General features: G+C 44.1%; 1 protein-coding gene across 1 annotated transcript in view; it reads right to left on the bottom strand.

Annotated features, from left to right (window-relative positions):
• The window catches only part of LOC146207216 (uncharacterized), a 123,358-nt gene extending 105,133 nt beyond the window's left edge, over window positions 1-18,225 (bottom strand). Inside the window, exons 1-8 of the mRNA XM_084575543.1 lie at window positions 17,983-18,225; window positions 17,488-17,600; window positions 17,236-17,336; window positions 16,603-16,691; window positions 13,099-13,184; window positions 11,450-11,511; window positions 6,724-6,862; window positions 5,085-5,165 (exon numbers count right to left, since the gene is read on the bottom strand). Coding sequence (XP_084431669.1) covers window positions 5,085-5,165; window positions 6,724-6,862; window positions 11,450-11,511; window positions 13,099-13,184; window positions 16,603-16,691; window positions 17,236-17,336; window positions 17,488-17,600; window positions 17,983-18,031 — 720 coding nt within the window. The 5' untranslated portion in view covers window positions 18,032-18,225. The remainder of the gene's footprint in view (window positions 1-5,084; window positions 5,166-6,723; window positions 6,863-11,449; window positions 11,512-13,098; window positions 13,185-16,602; window positions 16,692-17,235; window positions 17,337-17,487; window positions 17,601-17,982) is intronic.
• Between the last annotated feature and the right edge of the window lie 41 nt (window positions 18,226-18,266).

Genomic DNA, 18,266 nt, shown 5'->3' with positions numbered 1-18,266 from the left:
TGAATACCTATTCTGTAGCGAGATCCTGAACTCTTCTGCCCTCCCCCTCACCGCTAATTCGTTGATGGGTTTCTTTCTTACTAATCTGTTGCGTTCCTTCTTCAGATTTAGGCTAATTCGGGACCTCACCATCCTGTGGTTACTGCATCGCACTTTCCAGATTACCTCTACATCCTGCACAATGGCGGGGGTTGAACACATTATGAAGTCGATTTCATTTCAATGAAATCGATAAAGTCAAGGTTGGCCTTTTAACAAAGTTTCCTTTAGCATAAAGTTGCAGGTTGGCCTCTTTTTGGCACAAAGTTAAGGATGGCGCTAAATAACCAGCTACATTTTGAGCCCTGCTTTAATGTGGGTTTGCTGCATCGACTGGCCAATTATTTCAACAGAATAATGGCTGTTATTTTTTTTCATTTACCTTGCCTTTGAAATTCCTTTTATTATGTGCTCATGGTGATGCGCCTCGATCTAAAATATGGGACATCCTGCGCCATCCGCCGTTATATTGTGCCAGCACCGCTCTCTCAAAGGCGTATCGCTTCATCAGCCGAATTCACAAGACTTTAATGCGTTGTCACTATGGGTCTGTTGTCACAGAAAATTCGGTGTCTTCATCGATGGCCGTAAACGAAAAATCTCGATGAAAAATTTAGGAGCAGGTTGAAATATTCAGATTGACATTAAATTTCTCAACCAAGTTCCTTAACTAAAGGAAGATGACTGAGCGAAAATGATAAAGGAGAGAGCTTTGGGAGGGGGTGGTTGAACCCAGGACTTTTGTGTTGCGAGACAGACACATGCTCATAGGTCAGGAAGGCTCGGGTTCAAGCTGAATTAAAGTAGACCTACTGAATTTGTGATGCGAAGACAATGCAATCACGCTCTGATCTTAATAGGCGATACTTAAAATAAGTGCCCCCATGTTTAATGCATCCCCCATGGGCTTAGCCGTGGCGATGACTCCTTTCATAGTGTATACAGCCAGAAATAGGTGAAACGCGATAAGCGAGCGTTCACAACCTACAACCTTCACTTCGTAAAGCTTATGCGCTTAGGTAAACAGAAAAAATATTTAGAGATGCGGCTCTTAACAAACAGCGCTTATAGGTAAATGGGTGAACCATGTGCTTGGAGCACCCTGATTAATTCATTAAATCTCGTACCTGATGCTCATCATATCAGTCTTTACTGTGCACTCAGGACCTATGAATGGCTTGAAAAATTAAACACCAGAAAAATATGCAGCACTGCACTAAGTAAATGAAGTATTACCGGTTTATGCAGCAAACAATATATTTTGTTCCCCGTTGACAGAGACTGTCAGAAAATGCGCAATGATGAGATGATATTGACTGAAGTGCTTTCATATCGAAATATATGACGGGAGCAAGTAGCTTGTTAATGCAAAGTGAACTCGAACAGTACACTTGTATCACTTGCAGAGTTGGGACGTGCAAATGCATCTCCAGGGCATTTATTATAGCTTTCCAACATTTACCCAAAGAAAAATTATTGCTGGAGATGACCTTAAGTTCCTGTGGCACTGCAGCGGATGCTGTTTATGCACTGATGCAACACAGCAGGATAACGAATTCACGATGCAAGGACTGTTAGACATACATGGCTAGAAGACGACGCGGTCGGCCCCGCTCCCAGATTTACCTCGAACTCCACCACCAGCGGCGTGGCCGTCACTTTGCACGGTGCGTATAATGTGTCAATAAGAGAATTAGATGACCTCTCTTATGACAAACAGTGGCTTTTCCCAAAGCATCACCCTCAGCTGCAGCTTTGATGCAAGGTACCTCTGCCGCCTGGCATTAGGTGTGAGCAGTTCACAAAGTGGTGTGCTGCCACAGTATGCTGGTGGGCAACACGTCGCTGCAGGAAGCAAGCCCCTAGTGCGGGCACATCATATTCACTCTTATGGGTTACAGAAAGGCTCTTGTGCTAGCACATCTAATATATCGAACTATTTCATGATCCCCTTTGAATTCGATATATCCGGGTTCGTATAGCTAAATTTTAGTACATGTTATAGTAGGATTGAGTAAACATCTAACTGAATATTAAGTTTTTCCCAAGAGCTCTCAGAGACACCTGCTTTTTCCAAGAATGAGTCAGCCAAACGGTAGCACAAAGGAACCGGAACCCCACAGTGAGCTCATAATATCACAAACTCACTTGAGCACATTACAAGGCAATAAAAAGAACACTTCCATCACCCTGTAAAACACAGACCAGACACCAGCAAGCCATATGGAGACAGCTACAGACGGGGAACCTTCCCAACCCAAACTACATATTAAAATTCATAAGGATATGAATCCCTTCTGCTGCTTTTGTGGCAAGAAAGACAGCTTTGACCATATGATCTGTGCGTGCAAAGTTCTTAAACTTTTTTCAGAACTCTTGCCTGATCCCTCATAGAAACTTCGGATAAGCTAAGGTCCAGTGATGACCTGTTGTGCCCGGATTCTGCTTGACCAAACTTAAAAAGCTTGTCCTGCTAACAAACACCCCCTTCGCAGGCTCTGGTGCTGCTACACAAGGTAGCGGCGCATTGTCAGGAAGTATCGGCGACCAACTTGGTCTAACACCCGAAAGCCAGACACCCGGGAGCCAGTCCCCTGGAGGAGAGTCGCCTTTGCGCCACGGGAGATTTGAAGCGAGCGATCGTGCTTGCTGATTAGACTTCTCGGGCCGCTGTCATGTGCTGCCTCTGGATTTGACAATTTGAGCGCTAATGTCTTCTCCAGACTATATAAGCGAGCACACTGCCTCTGGAGACAAAGACTTTCGCAAGCGTTCGTTGAGTGCTGTGCCACTCGCAAGGAGGCGATGTAGTCTCCCAGGACGTCGCTGCGTGACTACAGTTGTACAGTAAAGCCCCCAAGTACATTAAGGTCCTTGCTGTAAATGATGTCCTCTACATAGTGTATAAAGACGCCTTTGTTCATCTCTTCACGCCGGATCGGTTTGATCGCTACCACCTAGGGAGCAGGTAGCTCTCAATCACGAAACGAGCGATGTGAGCTAGGGGCCATACTCCTACGGCACAACAACCCGGACATTCAGTCCAAGGCCGTCCAATGAGCCGGCGTTGCCAAGTCTCCACGGCCAATGGGAAGCTAGCTAACTTGCCTCAGTCCTTCACCCTTATAGCAATTTCCACTGGTCGATCGGAGCTGGGCGCCCGAACCGACCAAAAGCTTTATAGAGTGAATCTGCCTTGGTCGACCAGCGGAACATGTGGAAGTAATGCTGAACTGGTTCCGAAAGTTGAAGTCGCATCCCAACGCCAAACTTTTGGTGGTTGATAAATAAGCAGGAGTGCGGCCCTATGTAACTTCCTTTCGCACTATTTTAACCCTGCAAATGTTTTTCGATAGACGCACTTCGACATATTCGTACATGGCCAGTGTCCTCTACTGATATTGCTGAAACAGCCAAAAACAGCCAAAAGAATCCAACAACCTCCAGAAGTGACCACATTAGCGATTAGAACTTCCAGCGAGATCCGACTCTGGTCGGCAGATCGAGCTAGAGCAGCCTAAGTTGCTACAAATGACCAGTGGAATATACGCAACCTATCTTGGTTGACCAATGGAATTCGAAATCGTCATCCGAGAGCAAGAAAACGTGCTCCAGAGCAACCACTGGAAATTGCCATTATTCTCGATTAAGTTTTATCAACCTCAGCCTCCATAGCCATGGGGAGAAGAAAAAAAGATGAAGGAACTTTCAGGCAGGCGCCCTAAATTTTCACAGCTACAAAAGGAGGCAACATAGCCCATTTTGTGTAAGTATTTTGAAATATATTTATTATTTTTTATATATTCATGCTCTTTCTGACTTCATGCTTTTTTCTTCAGTAAGTTTGCACTAAGAGTTTCCTTTTGTTATGCATAATGTCTAAGTTAAAGATAACTTTTATATCTGTGAAAGATAATCTAATTACAGTTAAACCACTATGTAACGAACCTCCATGTAGCAAATTCTTCAATATTACGAAGTTTTTCAATTCCCCGCTAGGCCCATTGAAGTGCATGTATTTGAAAACTCCATGTAACGAACGTGTCGCGGTGGTAGACCTTGATATAAAAACTCGCGGCGCCGACAGGCATATTATTTTCCATTACTTTTGGGTAGCCTCACCATAATATATGTCTCTTACCTAGTGCCGAGGTACTGGAAATTTGGCAGAACCCCACAAGTTTCAGGGCGACAAAGCATGAGCTGAAGTGAGACGAACGCCTACTGTAGCAATGAGCAATCGATACAACGAGCAGTGTTTTAGCACTCCACTGCTTCCGTTGTCGGAGCCTGGTACTACAATAGTTCATGCTTAAAAATGTCAAAAAAAAAAAGAAGACGACGAGGGGAGCAGCACGCATCAATCGCCGTGCTCCCACGCGTCAGTAGTGGGAACAGCGGAGTGCGCTGGCGACACGAGGCAGAGTCTGTCTCCTGGGGCAACGGTGGTGGTAGAGCACACACACGGCGGCGTCAACGCGCGTGCTTTCCCTCAGACTTATTCCTCTTCCACCCCCCTTTCTCTGCTCCCTCGTAGATGCTTCGCGCAAGCCACAGTGGAGGTGGAGGCTATCAGCGTGACCACGAATCATTTCACCGCTCCTGTGACTTATAATAATTCTGACTCACTCTAAAACACTTTCAGGGTGGTTTCCTTTACATCAATTCTTAATCTGGTTATTGTTCTACGTTGTCCTTTTGGGTCTTCACGCGACAACTGCATATAACGAAAATCTGGATGTAACGATATATCTCTGACATTTTACAATTTCGTTATAACTAGGTTTAACAGTAGCTACAATTTAGTGTATGTTACACCAACATGGAGTAAATACTTCATTTATTAAAATTTATTTCCGATCCAATAGAAATGCTCCTTTTTATTTTTCATGGTCCACAATAATTACTAAAGGTAACCATTCCACCCTAAAAAAAAAAAAAGAAAGAAAAGAAGTTGAGAAAAAATGAAGAGACCAAATGGATGTGCACAAATATTGGCTTTTATAAAGGGTCAATCTCAGAGATTAAAAAAAAAAGAAACATACCTTGGCAGTTCGTTTGAGACCAACAAAAGGTTTTGAAGCTTCATCCAGTGCTGGTTTCAGTTCCTGGAGTGCAGTTCTGTTCTGAGCAGTTAAAAATAAAACAAAACCTCCTTAATTAAAAAAAGCACACAGTACTCCAAGGAAGATCCTCCTCTAACTGCACAATACTGAATTTAATGAACCTAAACAAACTCCCACAAGATTTAGAAGAGACACTGACTGGGCTAGTTGATCAAGCACTGCAGAGATGAAAATGTGCTAAAAAAATTTTTTTCTTCTGACTTTGAAAAACCGCTAATTCAATCTAGGAGAAGATGGCCCAAGAAATACAATGCTTTCCATTGGAAGCAATTGCTGGCGTGAACATCCCCTTATTTCTGTGTCCTCTCTCTGCTTTGACCACACTAAATGGTCTGCAGTATTCGATAAATAATATTATAAAGATATAAAAGACTCCAATAGTTTGATCTTTTTGAGTTGCACTTTAAATGTAGTGAAAACTTTGCTATGCCTGTTAATGCAGTATGACCAATGCAGTGAAGCAAGTGCATGAAATAAAAAGCATGAAAATGAAAGCCTACTGCAAGAAAGAGTGACAGGATGGCACTGACAGCAAAGCAGTTATCCAGGCTTGTACTACAGCTCTTGCTTGTTACCCGCATTTTATTTTCCCTGTTGCTTTTAGCTTAACTGACTCAGGTTGGATTGTAATTAAAAAAAAAGTGCGCAAAGTGAAGGCATTTGCCATGAAAACATTGCAAGGGTGCATGCTTTTGTGCACCTGTAAAGCAGTGCCGCCAACTCACATGCAATGATGGTGGCTGACATCCCATTTGCATATGCATTACATCTTACTATAGTGATACAAAATGGTAGAAAGCCCTTGTTTTCCCTTGCTAACACTGCTGGTGTGCTCTCACCTAGCTGTCGACTACACCGTGGCTCAGTGCAATGATATGCTGTGCAGTGCTACTCTAGCTGTGAGTAATGCCATGGTCCCACCTTATGCCCTCAATATGTTGGGATGATGCGATTCGACTGACAGAGGCATGTAGCTGCATGGCATTAACATGTGTGCATACTTTGGCAAGTACAGGTAATGAATGCTAAGGCACAAAGAGAGTTCATTTACATGTGAGAGATACTGAGAGGTGCCAATGAGTTTACCTGCGTAGACATGACAACACAGCTGTCTAAATATTTAGACAGACACCAAAACGTTTCGAGAGAGACCTCAACATGTGCACATGAGTGCTCATCGACAACGTTGTGAATATTGATATAACAACTGAATGTGTCAGCCTGCAAATGCACACTTGTTTTTCCTGTGGCCCGCATTTTGATGACATCACTGATGCTGCAATTCTAATCTGGCATATGCACAGTTGCGCTGTATACACAACGAGTTGTGAGCTATGGCCGTACGACCAAAAATAAGTCTCATCACCTGTACAGATCTGCGCGAAAGCATTTCTCATGCACGTGAATTTTGTTCACTTCAATGAAACAAATTTTTTTTCGCGACCCCCAAGATTTGTGGCATCGAGATTCTACTACAGTTTCAATTGCAGTGTGTCCCTTAAAACGCCACTCATACAAAGATTACCATAATAGTTGAAGGCAATGAATGTAGCCTTACTCGCTCAATCACAGGCACCACATCGTGTTGCTTGTGGTCTCCCATGACGGCACAGAAAGTGCAGATTGCCTGGCTGTCTGTCTTGCAGAAAAACTCCAGCAGTCGGTCATGCTCTTTGCACATTGCTGTTTGAACACTCCTGCAAAAGCACAAGCAGCCCACATAACCCATCAAATTGTGCCAAGCACTGCAATTGCCCTGACAGATTTGGACCCTGTGTAAGCAATACACAACAGCTGTGAGGCATTTTGATCCCATATACAGTAAAATCTTGTTGACATGTTGACATGATTTTATAATATGTACGAAGCAACTCAGCTTTCCACTCTACTGTCAGCATTAATGTTCTCCTTGTATGGAGCAGCCGTGGCCACCAACAAGCTCAGGTGGCGTGAGAGGGTGACATAATCCAGGCCATCAATTACTGTGCTACACTCGGTACTGAGTCTCCAAGCTGCCCTCTCCGAATGCCAGCACTGAACGACTCCTCACCACCCATCGCCTCCTAACCATCGTCCTCTTCGCTCTCAGTAGAAGTGCAGAGGGGGTTTCCTCTCTCTCTAAACTTTCCTCTGTTCCGATGAGGCTTCACATGACAATGATGAGCACATTTTGCGATAGTTGGCATCTAATGCCAATGCATTAAAGAAATGAAAGCAGGAATGAATAAATTCAGTTCAGTTCAGTTGCGTCCGACTCTTCGTGACCCTATGGACTATGTCACGCCACGCTTTCCGGTCTCTCACTATATTCCTAACATCACATAACTTCATCTGCAGTGCCTCGAGGATGCCATCTAACCATCGCGTTCGCTGCCTATCCCTTCTCCGGTGACCCTCAACCTTTCCCAACATCAAATCTTTCTCCAGCGACTCCTCTCTTCTCATCAGATGACCAAAGTAGCTGAGCTTTAACTTTAGAATTTGACCCTCCAATGAGCAGTCAGGGCTTTTGGTCGACAATATCGACTGGTTTGATCTTCTGGCAGTCCAAGGAACTCTCGAGAGTCTCCGCCAGCACCACAATTCAAACACGTCAATTCTTCGGTGGTCAGCCTTCTTCACAGTCCAACTCTCGCATCCATACATCACAACTGGAAAGACCATAGCACGAGTTATACGGATCTTGGTTGGCAGACTAATGTCTCTGCCCTTTACTAGGCGGTCAAGGCTCACCATGGCTCTCTTTCCCAGAAGCAGGCGTCTCTTAATTTCATGGCTGCAGTCTCCTTCCGGGGTAATCTTGGAGCCCAAGAAGAGAAAATTTGTCACAGCTTCCACTTCTTGTCCCTTGATGCTCCAGGACTTGATAGGGCAAGATGCCACAATCTTTGTCTTTTTAATGTTCAGTTTAAGCCCAAACTTCTCACTCTCTTCTTGTACGCTATGGGGGTTAATTCTCGCAATAATGCGCCACTGGGGGCTAGACGCTAGAGTCGCCTTCTAGCCCCGACATGCCAGCCCTAGCAGACAGAGCTGTGACCCCCAACCCGCAGTGAGAGGAATCGCCACTGCGGCGGGTTCAAGCCAGAGGGGACAAATACGAGTTACGCACTCGAACGAGCTTTAATCTGTCCGAGTGATTATAAACGGCAAATCAACAGCATACAAATACAACCGCCGCATAGCGAGCGAACGCCGCGTACGGGGGTGAAATAAAAACCACCTAATGGGGAAGCGCACCAAGAAGGTGAGAGCAAGAGTCTTCTCACCTGACACGGCTTCGCGCTCACATCCCGTTGCGGTAAGTGCCTACGCTGTGCGAGAGATTCTCGGTGACGGCGGTGGTCTCCTCGGCGGAAATCATGAACCGCGCACGCGCTCCTCAACACGGAACGGGAGAGGAGGTCTCCCGGTTACGCCGGCAGGAAAGAGGGAAGCCCGCGGCAGCTTCGCCGCAGGGCCTGGGAGGCGGCGGGGGGTGGCCAACATGCCCTCTCCTCCGCCAACCTCTCTGCCAGCGCGCGTAATCACATGTGTTAATTACGCGCGGGCGTTACAATGAAGGAAGGGGATTGTGAATCCCCACATCGCGCATCGAAAGTCTCTTGAGTTCCACTTCACTTTCTGCTATTGAAGTGGTATCATCCGCATATCTAAGGTTGTTGATACATTTTCAAGCAATCTTCACTCCAGCAGAAGACTCGTCCAGACCGGCCTTCCTCATGATGCACTCGGCATATAGGTTAAATAGGCAGGGCGACAGTATGCAGCCTTGTCTCACTCCTTTCTCAATCGGAAACCAATCAGTAAGACCATGCCCAGTTCTGACTGTGGCCTTTTGCCCTTCATACAGGTTCCTGAGGAGACAGATGAGGTGAATTGGAACTCCCATCTCTTGGAGAGCTTGCCACAATCTGCTGTGATCTACGCAGTCAAACACTTTCGCATAATCAATAAAGCAGAAGTAGATGGGTTTCTGGAACTCTTGCTTTTTCCATGATCCAGCGAAGGTTGGCAATCTGGTCTCTTGTTCCTCTGCCCTTGCGAAACCCAGCTTGCACGTCCAGAAGCTCCCGATCTACATACTGCTGCAGCCTACCTTGGAGGATTTTCAACATCACCTTGCTAGCATGCGAAATAAGCGAGATCGTGCGGTAGTTGGAACAATCTTTGGCACTGCTTTTCTTTGGAATGGGGATGTAAACTGACCTCCTCCAATCCTGTGGCCACTGCAGGGTTGTCCAAATCTTCTGACTTAGTATGCAGAATGTTAGCAGCGTCATGGTTGAGGTTTTGAAGCAACTCAGCTGGAATGCCATCAATTCCACTAGCTTTGTTCTTATCAAGGCTGGCTAAGGCCCATTCAAATTCACTCTTCAGGATACCCAGCAGCTCGAGATCAGTAATCACAACCGTCTTATGTTGGGTTTGCACATCCGGGTCCTTCTTGTACAGTCCTTCTGTACATTCCTGCAACCTCTTCTTTATCTCTGAGGCTTCAGTGAGGTCCTTGCCTCATTTGTCCTTTATCACGCCCAGTTTAGCACAGAAGCTTCCTTTGATATCTTTGATTGTCTTATACAGAGCTCTTGTGTTCCTTAATTGGCTGTTGTCCTCAACTGCTTGGCACTGTATGTTCAGGAAGGCATTCTTATCTCTCCTTGTTATTTTCTGAAAATCCGCATTGAGAACCTTGCATCTTTCTCTTTCCCACATAACTTTTGCCATCCTCCTTTCCTCAGCTATTTGCAAAGCCTCTTCAGATAACCAGTTTGCTTTTTTGCATTTCTTTTGCTTTGGAACTACCTTAGTAGCAAATTCTTGTATTATATCACGAACATCAGTCCACATCTTTTCAGGCTCTCTGTTTTTTAGATCTAATTCTTGAAATCGATTCCTCACTTCCACAGCATATTCTGATGAAATTTGATCTAGATCATACCTGAAAGGCCTTCAAGTTTTCTGCGTTTTCCTCAATCGAAGCTTAATTTTGGCAACAAGAAGCTGATGATCAGTGCCACAATCGGCCTCAGGCCTTGTTTTTACTGCTTGCATAGCACTTCTCCATCCCTGCCGGCAAAGAATATAATCGATCTGATTCCTGTACAGACCGTCCGGTGAAGTCCATGTGTACAGCGCCTCTTGTGCAGTTAAAAATGAGTATTCGCTATGGTCAGGTTGTTTTCTTGACAAAACTCTACTAGCCTCTGCCCAGCTTCATTTGATTCACAAAGACCGAACTTGCCTGTAATTCCGGATATTTCTTCACTCCCTACCTTAGCATTCCAGTCTCCTAGGAGAAAAACGACGTCTGATGATGGAGTGTGGTCTAAAAGGCATTGCAGGTCCGCATAAAATCTCTCAACGTCAGCTTTTTCAGCGGTAGTGGTTGGTGCATAGACTTGGATAACTGTTATGTTGAAAGGGTGACCTTGGATCCGAAGTGAAATCATTTGGTCGTTTTTGGGGTTGTACCCTAGCACTGCTTTGCCCATTCTTCTGTTTACTATGAGAGCGACCCCATTCCTTCTCTTGGATTCGTGCCCACAATAAAAGACATAATGGTCGCCGGAGTTAAATTTTCCCATTTCGGTCCACTTGAGCTCGCTGATACCCACAATATCAATGTTCAATCTGTCCATTTCTCGCTTTGACGACATCCAGTTTACCTTGCGTCATAGATCTTACATTCCATGTTATGTGATATATCTCCTTGCAACATCGCACTTTCCGGTCGCTTCCCGACACATCCACAACTGAGCGTCCTTTTGGCTTTAGCCCAGCCGCTTCATTCGTCCTGGAGCTACTAGGAATCGCCCTTTGTTCATCCCCAGTAACATGTGAGACGCATTCCAACCTGGGGGGGCTCCATCTTCCGGCGCCATATCATTAATGGTATTGTGACTGGCCATAGGGTTTTCTTGGCAGGAAATACTGGAGTGGGTTGCCATTACCTTATCCAGTGAATCACATTTTGTCAGAACTCTCTGCCGTGACCTGTCTATCTTGGGTGGCCCTACACAGCAGAGCTCACGACTTTATCGAGTTTCGCATGCCCCTCCGCCACGACAAGGCACTGATCCATGAAGGGGCCAAATAAATTAGCAGACGCTATATTAACACTGAATGCACATCGTGTTCAATGAAGCTGGCAGACGCTATATTAACACTGAATGCACATCGTGTTCAATGAAGCTGCAGGACTGGCTAGAAGTTGCATGCTAAGGATTACAATGAATCCTTGCCACAGAGTATTATTACAAAAAGTAAGAAACCCCACTCACGCAAACCCTGCACTCAGAATTATTGGCCGATGTTTCCTCATTGTTTTTCCCAGTCTGTGCAGCTGGAAAAAGGGAAAGGTAGATTTTCTTGTTTTAGGTCAAGCAAAAAAAATTTCACACAGTACAAAAACAATGCTCATGCTAAACTTAAAGTTCATAAACACAGTGGAGACACTCGTAAAACAATTTGAGGCACTAAAGTAAATTAAAATGTGATGCTTACAGCTATTCCCTTAGTATTCAACATAATGACCAATCACTGAAGATAAGTCCACTGAGCACTTTCGGAAGTAAACCTAATAAAAATCTGCACAAGCTTTGTTTGCAGCATGATACTTGAGGCTTGCAGTCTGGGCATAAGCACTCCAACATGAAGGTGCAAAAAGCTCATGTGAAATACACTTGAATAAAGCAACATATTTTTTGACAGTATGAGGTGGTATTAAAGCCCCATCTGGGATGCGAAAAAGAGAGTGGCACCTGTGAACACGGTGGCACATTTAGCACTATGCGCTACGAGGTGAAGAAGTGAAGGAAGAGAGAGACACACAGCAGCTGGAATAAAGTAGCTTGCCTGCGACCCTAGCGGAAGCAAGATCTTCCGCACTCGATCACGTCTGGATCCTCAGTGTGGAAGATGTTGCTTCCATAGTGGTGACCTGGAACATGGTCAGCAACGCTGCAACATTTCCCAGGCTCTGATATGCCACGTCCCCTCCACTGACGCCTATACAGTCAACCTTTCATTGCTCTGGGTGCAACATCCCTAAGTATGATTTTTACATGCTGAAGCTCATTTTCGCCAAGCAAACATTATCTCCCAAGAATTCCAGCACAGCCACCTTCATGCCTCGCGGCCTGCCAAGGTAGCACTTGAGGTCTGCGACACCCTGGCAGGTACCTCAGCAGCACATCCCTATGATCAATTGAAAGAAGTCATTCTACAATGCACTTTGCCATCCGACTGCAAGCGACTGCAGCAGCTCCTTTCCGTGGCAAAGCTCGGCGACCAGCATCCATTGCAACTTCTTCGGCACATGCAAAGCCTGCTTGGTTACCGCACAGTCAATTTTGACACCCAGCTACTTTGGGAGCTCTTCCTGCAACACCTTCAGTGCAGATATTACGACAAGCCACTTGAGACTAGCCAATCACGCGGACTAGATCACGAACGTCGCCACACTCCACCGCGGCCGACCAGTGTTGCCAAGTTAGCAGTTTTTCGCCTAAATTAAGCACGTTTTGCACTCTTGAGCAGACAAATGTTGTATGGCAAGAGGCAGGATTTTTAGGGGCTTTTAACGGTGGTTTTCAGGCTGAGCTGACCGTATACCAACATAAAATGCCATATACAAGTATGCTGCAGAGGAGTCATGTTGGAGTGTAAACTCAGGAAAGCACATTTTACTGCCATGCCAGTAGCAAAGCACCTCATACAGCACATGAAATTTTGAACATGAAATTTATTACAAGCACAACAGTGAAAGCAAGCCCCCAAGAACCTCCTCTAAGATAAATGTGCATAAAACAGAGTGAGAGTTGACCGTAAGAAGTGGAGTTCAACGGAGCTACCTCATGGTGAGGTAATGTGTCCTGAAACCACATATGCAAGATGCAAGCAGAAGTGGAAAGCTAAGAAGCGCCCTCACCTGATCAAAGCACTTCTTGCAGAAATTTGTAGGACAGGTATCACAACGGCAGGTCGCTGGGCAACTACTGCACTCATCACAGAGAACTGCAAGTGGAGATTTTGGTCTAAATTAGGTGACAGCCATTCATTTTTTAAGTATACAAAAAGTAGTGATTTTTTGACTGACAGCACCTGCACTGCTAATCGAGAAAAGTATAACCTCATTGGACTAAATAGCTGAATAATTTGACCCAATGTCCCATTCCCATAGAATTAGACAGCGAGCGTCGTTAAATACTGTGCTTGCTCATTGTCTGATTTGATTAAAACAAGAGAAAACCTACTATGAGATGCAAGACTAAAAAGAAGATGCAGAATTCCTTAAGGGCCACACGGAGCATAGAAATCAAAGCCTTGTAAAAATGCAGAGACCAATATTGTTACAGTGTGTAGCCGAGATGTCAGAAGACGACCAGGATGTTTTTTGTGCCGGGTCGAACGACAACACTGAAGTTTAAGCTGATCTGTTGGTTTGCTCTGGTGTTCCAGAGGTGCTCCTGACGTTGAACTGAGAGTCTTACTGCTCGGGAACGCCCAATAACAATATTGTAGCAGGTATTCAATCTTTGCAGGGGAAAATGCTGTTTAGCAATGAAGGCCTTACAATCCATAGTAATTAAAAAATATCCTTGGTAGAAATATTTTTGTGTGCACTTAACTTATTAAGTGGGAAGTGCGGATCAGATGGCAAAAATCGCAAAAAAAGTTGTATCTTAGAAAACTAAGCTCTTTGGTGTTTACAACATCAAAAACAAATTCTAAGTGCTCCAAATAAATATATAAATAGTGTAATATACATAGGCAGTGTATGCCGGTGTAGAACTTTCAGGCTTGCTCTCCTGAAAGTTTGTTTTGAGCTTATCACATTGTTCATGAAAGGCAGAGCACAGCAATGAGTGAGAGGATTTAAATGCAGTTTGTCTTGCTGTAATTGCTGAAATGTGCTTTGTGTCTCAAATTTGCCATCTATTTTCTTTTATTATTATTAACCAGTATTTAGGCCATGATGCATATTGAGCATTAGGAGAAGGTGACTACTATGTCAGTTAAAAAAAAAAGAGCAGAGAAATTAAATAAGAAACTAGGAATGTCTTGATTGAGATCACATTTCTTAGTAAATACTAAAAGCATTTACAAGCCCACAGCTCACTTTGTTATCAAGCTAGGCTTTCCACGAGCAAGCTACATGTGAATAGTATATAAACAATTGCAAAGTAAGTTGCAGAGTGTCTAGAGCTAAATTTGGCAAAAAAAGAAAAAAGCTAGGAGGAAACTAATAATGCCTCCTAGCCTGGAGAAAATCGTCAAACCTGTTTTGCTATATTTTTTCATCAAACACAGCATAGTTGGCCACTTCTCTCATTTTTAAAAATAAATTTTTTTTGTTGAAAAGAGAAAATGTTTTGACACAAATGAAAGATTGAATTTCGCTCAAAAAAAAAAAAAAAAAAAAGCTGAATTTTCACCACAAAAGAAAAAAAAAATTTTCAGCTTACCGTTTCTTTGCATGATTGGTATATGACTCATCTACAGCAATTACATATAGCACTTTCCTCTCTTTTCTGATACCCTGCTGCCAGAACACTTAGTTGATAGAGAGTGATGCTAAATTTGCCTGTGCCTTACATGTAACAATGTAACAGTAACCGCTTTCTGCCCTTTATTAGTTATGCCAACTTGGCCATTCACTACCACATGTACACATGTAGGAGACAGCACAATTTGACACTTAATTTTTAATATTTAGAAGAAAGGATTTACACATCCATGCAAACATCCGTTTCCTATCTATTTATAGTGCCTACACAAAGGTATTCATATCAAATTCCAACATTACTGCATTAACTAATGAAAAGCACAATCCATGTGCAGCGTGAATTCCACTTTTCCAAAATTCTCCAAAATTCCAAAATTAATGCTCAGGGAGAAGTAATAAAGACAATTTAGAGCAGCATTTTGGAGCATTTGAATTATGTTTTGGAGCACGTTTCAAAGACGAAATGACCTTGACGATTTCAGTTTTCTATTCCTGACCTTTTATTCCTTTTTATGCTACGTTCAGTGCTTTTGCAGACTATGCACGCATTTCAGTCACGACAAATGGACAAAACATGTAATCATGTTTAAAACAACATAGGCTAACTTAAGCAACAATTTGGAACAGACTGCAACATAATGCTTGCTTATGCACCTCATGTGTGAGCAATGCCACTGAGCAGCGCCACTAGTTTGGGCGTTCAAATCAATGGGCACATTTTCGTTATCTTGTGCATGTTTTTTGATTTTATGCCTGTGATGAGGAATTCCCGAGCACTGGCCAAGAGTGCCCTCAGGGAGGGTAGATGGCACTCAAGGGTAGCCTTTTCCTCCTTCAGCTTCTTTACTTCATTACCTCTCGGTAATGTTTTTGCATACGCAATGCTGTGGTTTCAGTTTTAACAAGTTGGCGGTAGGCTCTGTGTGGTCTTCCAACAAAGTTTTCTAGTGACTGGCACCTTTGGCCCCCTACAATGCTTCAAGTATACTTTTGTCTGACATAGGCCTGACATGCTTGTCGTTGAGAAAGAGGCTCGATGTTGAAGTACCTGTTTCTTTTTAAAGCAAGAGTATTAGAAGAACTTGTGTACTTTTTACCGCTGAAAAAGTTTCCCAACGGTCCCAAACATGCTAACATGGTAGCTAGCACCTACCTGCTTCACTTGCTGATCTCTTCTTTCTCTACCAGCGATTCGAAAGCCTGGTAAGATTGCACAGTGCATTTTTTCATTTACCTCCAATCGCCTGTGGCTCATATTAAATTAACTTGCGAAAAAATTTTAAATTATGCTCCACACTCCCTTAGCTTGCGAAAATTTTGTTTGTATTGAGCCCGGTGGAAGAAGTACTATACCTATGCTGCCAGTGCACTGCTTTCCCGAGTTCAGCTAAATTTGATAGTAGGCATCGCAAACAAGGCAACAACCGGATTGGTTTGGTTTGTGAGGTTTAAAGTCCCAAAGCAACTCGGGCTTGATACGCCATAATGGAGGCATCCGAAAATTTCGACCACCTGGGGTTCTTTAACGTGCACTGACATCGCACTCAGCCACTCCGTTTTGATGGAGGCGAAACGCAATCGCAGAGGCCGGGATTTGACCCGCTTCCTTGGGCACAGTAGTCAAGCGCCGTAACTGCTGCGCCACCCCGGTGGGGTGCAACCGGATTGGAGAAGTTTTGGAGCAATATTGTGTCTTTGAGCAGGGAAAGCCGTTCGGAGCAGAATGGAGCAATTAGAGCAGTGCTTCCACCCCTGAACTTGGGGATAAATTCATCCTGCAGGGTAATATATCAACAAGAATTTATATTCTGGCAAAGAACACAACAGAGTCCGATTTGCTGATGCATTCACCATTTCAAGTAAACAGAGTACAAAGCATGGAATGGGACATGTGCCAGTACGATGAAGCTGCATTAGAGAACTTACCTCCTGCTAGTCCTTTCTTGGTGGCCTCCTTACTTTTGGCTGCACTTATCATGGTTAAATTAAAAGGTGCCATGTTCGGTCCTCTTGAGCTACATAAGAGCAGTGAACAGTGTAAGACTATCTCGCTCACATGCATGTGCAAGGCAATAAAACAGCTATGTTTAACACACTGCGAAATGTCCCTGTTATTGAGAACAGTGCCTGCTGGGCATCCCTGAAGCATGTTGTTGATTAGTTTTAAAGACCTGTGCAATGAATGTCATTTCATTTAAAAATACATGACCATTGCCAGTAACGCTGCTATAAGCATAAAAAATTAGTCTGGAACTGTGAAAAAGCCTGAACATCACAGGCTAGCAATCAGCTAAATATGTCCTTAAAAGGACTATAAGAATGTTTGGCAAGTTGTGAGGTGCTAATATGTGTGTAACCTAAGTATCCATTCCAATGCCAGGCTAAGAGCTAAATAAAGGATGCACAAAAATTGGCAATTCGAAGCAACATTTAGAGGCTCTGAATTACACAAATATTTTGGCAGACGATCAAGCCCCCAGATCACCTGGTGTTGACTGAAATCTGAAGTACTGCATCCCTATCTAAATAATGACTTTGACAAGAATTCATTTATCTTACGACGTTGGGTACTGTCTGGTGTTGGCTGCTTCTGAAGCCAGGACATATCTATCAAGAAGCAGTGCTTGAATACTACTGCTGTCAGGAAAGGTTTGTTGGTCCTGCAAAAATAAATAAGTTACAGATAAGATAGGTTAGATATGAAGCAAACGAAATAATAATTGCAACGGCATCCTTCTGCCATACAGTCAAGGTTATGCCTGCGGCAAATGCAAATGTTTAGATACAGGAACATTACGAGCGGCTACCGACCTTGCACATTGGACATGCGCACACGTGCGTCTCTGACGCTCGGCTCCTTATGCAAGCCTCGCAACACGTGTGGCCACATTTCAATATCCGCGGCAGTCGAGTGTCCCGTAGGTCTGAAAACAGCAGAACAAAGTTCGTCAATGAACAAAAGGACGCACAATTCAAAATGACTGAAATGCTATTTAAGAAGCGGCATTCTCTCCATAGCATGTAGTTTGCGGCCCGAAAAAGGCCCCAGACGACATAAATTGCGCTCAGGACCAATGTGCAGTTTTTCATGAGCACAATGGACTCGAGAGCAACGCTCGAGGTACCGAGGCCACGCAGCTTTGCGCACCCAAGAACAGATCACACACAACAGCTTATCATTGACAGCTTACAAGTTTGTAAAGCATGAAAGCCCATTAATCCACTGCACACTAGTAAATGCTTTAATGAGACTCTCGCTTTTAACAAATGAAACCGTGTAACGTCTTTCATGCGGTACGGCGTTACCTTTCGTCGTATAGGCCAGGGAGCACGACGGGCACTTGAGGCCCCCCATTTTGAAATAAGGCCGTGTACAGTGCCTATTTCGTGATGTTAACGAAACGCCAGCTCGTCTGCACTCGGTCCAAGGGCGGCTTTACTGAACTTCCACTTTCCTGCGCTGCTATACGCACATGGTTTGACAAATGCGAAAAACACAGCTCAAACGAAGCGAGCGACAAGAGCGACTCTACCGGCAATGTGCGTTTTCTTTCTCTTTTTGTTCTTATTGCTTGACTACATTGTGGCCA

The sequence above is a fragment of the Amblyomma maculatum genome, chromosome 1, assembly GCF_055883805.1.
Source record: "Amblyomma maculatum isolate TAMU_Amacu chromosome 1, ASM5588380v1, whole genome shotgun sequence".
Lineage (NCBI taxonomy): Eukaryota > Metazoa > Arthropoda > Arachnida > Ixodida > Ixodidae > Amblyomma > Amblyomma maculatum.
The sequence above is the reverse complement of the archived record's forward strand: the minus strand, read 5'-3'. Positions and strand labels throughout refer to the sequence as shown.